The following is a 4500-nucleotide window of genomic DNA, read 5'->3' as shown; positions in this document are numbered from 1 at the left end:
CCAGCTCTACTCTTCATCACTATGATGCTGTAACTCAGAGGTGATGATGGTGACCCAGCGATGTCCAGTAGTCTCCAGTGAGAGCAGCAGCTGCTGCACGTTGTAACTCCGTCGCTTTAGTCAGCCTCTCCTTTAATACAACTTGTGTGTTCTTCTTGTGACGGTGCGTCTTGAGGCTCATACTTGACGTCATTCGTTGAGATCCTAAAAGTGCGTTCACACCAAACGCAACGTGAATGCACCTTGAGAATGTTCCTCAGACCGACATCTTCCACAACACTAACCTGCAGTTTGTCTCCACTTCTCTGTAGCATCTGTTAGCTTGTCTTGCTTTAGTTCATCTAAACTTCTCCCACACGCTGCATCAACGTAGTCTGAAGACTTCCTCCACCGCTGCCAGTGAACAGCGCACTTTCAAAATAAAGTAACAGACTGTATCACCCAGCCGAGGACACTCTGGACACGGAGCAGGCAGGTCCACATGGTCCCCTGCTGGCCGACCGTCTGCCGAACAGCCCTGAGCTGGGCTTTATGGGTCTTCATCTCCAACCCACATCCTGTACTTGAACCAGCGGCGTTTTTCTCTTTGAAGTGCTGCAGAGTTAGCCTGCTAGCTAAACTGAGACAGCTAAGCTGAGCTAAGAAAGTGCACACTCACAGTCGAAGCGTAAAATAGTCGTAGTGGTCCGTAGTCGTTGCATAAGAAACACCGCTGCCACCAATGTGACCGAGCGTCCTGGGTTTGTGTATGAGGTGCATTTATAAGACGGTAATAAGCAGAGTCAGGAGACTAGACATCTCGTTCAGCCCACGGCTTCTCTCTGTATTTTTGTGCCCCCCCCTCGACCAGAAGCGGGAGTCGCCTTTTTTCTACGGCAACCCTGAAGGGACATATCATCTCCAATACAAAACGATAATCATGAGACAGTCTGTTACAATAATATTTTTTTTAAATGAATGCGTTAACGCGCGATAAAAAAATTGTCGGCGTTAATTAATTAATGCGTTAACGCGATAATAACGCGTCAACTTGCCCAGCACTAGTATAAAGACTATCTTGGTGTTAGCATGTTAGCATCATGTGTGAAGCTACTTTAACTCGAATCCAAATGAAAATTTAAATAATTGAAAATATTGAAAAAATGAAAAGATCTAAATCTTAATAACACAAAACTTATGAGACATTTCTCTTATCGTCCATCGTTTACTTCCATCATAAAGCCCTTTGACACTTTCACCATTTAATCCAATTCATTATTTAAATATTTCTAATATATATTATTACTATATATTTATAATATATACGTACATATACAGTATATATATATATATATATATATATATATATATATATATATGTACCTAAAGATATATTCTCATCGGCAGAAATCAGTCCTGTTGTTGTTGTTCAGGTGGAAGCAGCTGTGTGTCACTTTAATCACATTACACAGACACACACACACACATTGAGACACACACATACACACACACACACAGCTGTAATTTGATTGGGTGAATGAGTCGCAACAAGAAGCTACATCATAATGACACTGAACTGACAGAATGTGTGTGTGTGTGTGTGTGTGTGTGTGTGTGTGTGTGTGTGTGTGTGCGTGTGTGTGTGTGTTCCAGGACTTGATGGAGAGCGACAGCATCACTCTGGACTGGATGTTCAGATACTCTCTCATCAATGACATCGTCAAGGTAACGGCCTTTGGCTGCAGCAGGGGGCGAGGCTTCAGAGAACCTCCCTCCTCTTCATCATCTTCATCGTCTCAGTTAAAAAATAAGTTAACTGAGACGTTGGCTAGTGTTATAATCGCGTTAACGCATTCATTGATTAACGCCGACAATTATTTTATCGCGCGGTAACGCAGTTTTTTTTATTATTATTAAGCGACATTTTTAACACAAGAACCGACATGATGTAAAAACATGATGTAGATAGGTTTGCAGTTTTCAAGGTGTATATTTAAATATCATCTCTTACACACATGAAGATAAAGTTGTGAACACCGGCTGAATATCTATGATCAGAATCATTGTAACTGTTATAACTGCTACTGTGTAAAGGGAATACTGCTGTTAACAACAACCTGATGTGTTTAAAGTGTTTACACCAAATGTTATTGACCTTTTGTTCATATAGCAGTACTTAAAGTGCACAATACACTACTTTTGAATTCATTATTAAACTTTGCGCAAAACAATGAGATTAATCGCGATTAAATATAAATATTAGTGCTGGGCAATGATTACAATTTTATACACCTTGAAAACTGCAAACCTATCTATGTCATGTTTTTATGTTTGTTAAATTCTCAGTAGTGATACTAAATGATGCTTATTATACATATTACAAACAAAAACACTTTAAAAACTCTAAAGAATAATTCAAATTAATCATTTATTTTTAGCTTTTTTTGGTATTGTGGTCAGACACATATGCAATGCTGATTACTGTAATATGTGTGGTATTTGTTATAAATGTACGTTGGTACATAGAGGGTGATAAGAAGCTGTACATGGAGGGACTTAGGACCCAGGGGAATGCAGGTGAAGGAAACAGGAAGAGACGCCACACAAACAGCTGTTCACCGTTCGCTGCCTGGTTCTTGTGTTAAAAATGTCCGCTTAATAAAAATAAAAAAAACTGCGTTAACGCGCGATAAAATAATTGTCGGCATTAATTAATTAATGCGTTAACGCAATAATAACGCGTTAACTTGCCCAGCACTAATATATATATTTATATGTGTGTGTGTGTATATATATATATTTATTTATTTATTTATTTTGCCCCACATCACAGATTCTCCTCAGAGTGACCTCTGAACCTTACGTGTTGTGTGAACGTAACGTGATGTTTGTTATTGTTGTTGTTGTTGTTGTTTTCAGGGCATGTTGTTCCTCCACAACAGCGTCCTGGTCTCCCACGGTAACCTGAAGTCCTCTAACTGTGTGGTGGACGGTCGCTTCGTCCTGAAGATCACTGATTATGGTCTGGAGAGTCTCCGGACCAGCAGCTGTCCTGAGGACACGCACGCCTACTACGCACGTAAGATAATATACAACTACTGTAGTACATCTGTGTCATTGTAGTTCATCTCAGAGGTTAATGTTGTACTTTTACTGCTCTACAGATTCACTAGAGACATTTAAATTGACTTGATAATGAGAAGTTAAGTTTGTCCCCGTCCACCTGTCCACCTGTCCACCCTCCGTTCACCCCCCCTATGCAGGTAAACTGTGGACGGCTCCGGAGCTGCTGAGGACAGACTGCCCCCCCCCCCTGTGGGACTCAGAGAGGAGACGTCTACAGCTTCAGTATCATCTTGCAGGAGGTGGCTCTGCTGAGAGGAGTCTTCCACCTGGACTCACTCACTCTGACTCCCAAAGGTCAGTGTGTGTTTACCCTCTGTGGACAAAGACCAGGGGCCTCATTTATGGTCAGTGTGTGTTTACCCTCTTAATAATAGTAAGTATAAATACGAAGACGTTGTCTGTCACGCCCCCCGCCCTCAGAGATTGTCGAGGCGGTGCGTCATGGCGGTGCACCCCCCCCTCCGTCCCTCCCTCTGCGTCCACAGTCACAGTGAGGATCTGGGGGTCCTGATGCAACGCTGCTGGAGTGAAGGGCCCCATGAGAGACCGGACTTCAACAGCGTCAAGATCCTGCTGAGAAAGCAGCACAGGTGAGGGGGGGGATGCTGAGGGGGGCACAGATGAGACAGGTGAGGGGGTAAAATATTTGCTGTAAAATGAACTAAATTTAGAATTTTAATTTAGTTCTTTAACTCCTGTCTGTCCTCCTGTCTCTCATCCTGTCTCCCTTCACTGTCCACCTGTCTGTCTGTTCAGGGGTTACGGGTCAAACATCCTGGACAACCTTCTGTCTCGTATGGAGCAGTACGCCAACAACCTGGAGGAGCTGGTGGAGGAGAGAACTCAGGCGTATCACGAGGAGAAGAGGAAGGCTGAGGCTCTGCTGTACCAGATACTACCTCAGTAAGTATACTGCAGTACTACTACTACTGTACCAGATACTACCTCAGTAAGTATACTACATAATACTACATAATACTGCTGCTGTACCAGATACTACCACAGTAAATATACTGCAATACTACTACATAATACTACTACTGTACCAGATACTACCACAGTAAATATACTGCAGTACTACTACATAATACTATTGTGTTTCAGCTCAGTAGCGGAGCAGTTGAAACGAGGTGAGATGGTTCAGGCCGAAGCTTTTGACTCCGTCACCATTTACTTCAGTGACATCATCGGCTTCACCGCCTTGTCGGCTGAGAGCACACCACTACAGGTCAGTAGAACCCAAGAGAACATTAGAGGTCAGTAGAACCCAAGAGAACATTAGAGGTCAGTAGAACCCAGGAGAACATTAGAGGTCAGTAGAACCCAGGAGAACATCATTAGAGGTCAGTAGAACCCAGGAGAACATTAGAGGTCAGTAGAACCCAGGAGAACAAC

At 42.7% G+C, this 4500-nt stretch overlaps 1 protein-coding gene across 1 annotated transcript; it reads left to right on the top strand.

Moving 5' to 3' along the window:
- Window positions 1–1638: 1638 nt before the first annotated feature.
- LOC116379457 (atrial natriuretic peptide receptor 1-like) lies at window positions 1639–4490 on the top strand. The gene is made up of 6 exons (XM_031841416.1): window positions 1639–1704; window positions 2899–3058; window positions 3243–3399; window positions 3528–3695; window positions 3862–4008; window positions 4210–4490. Exons 1-6 carry the CDS (start codon window positions 1639–1641, stop codon window positions 4367–4369), a joined length of 858 nt encoding a protein of 285 aa, XP_031697276.1. The 3' UTR covers window positions 4370–4490.
- The last annotated feature ends 10 nt before the right edge of the window (window positions 4491–4500 follow it).

Source organism: Anarrhichthys ocellatus, unplaced genomic scaffold (genome assembly GCF_004355925.1).
Source record: "Anarrhichthys ocellatus isolate YVR2014 unplaced genomic scaffold, GSC_Weel_1.0 scaffold4375, whole genome shotgun sequence".
NCBI lineage: Eukaryota > Metazoa > Chordata > Actinopteri > Perciformes > Anarhichadidae > Anarrhichthys > Anarrhichthys ocellatus.
This window is presented reverse-complemented; position numbering and strand designations above follow the sequence as displayed.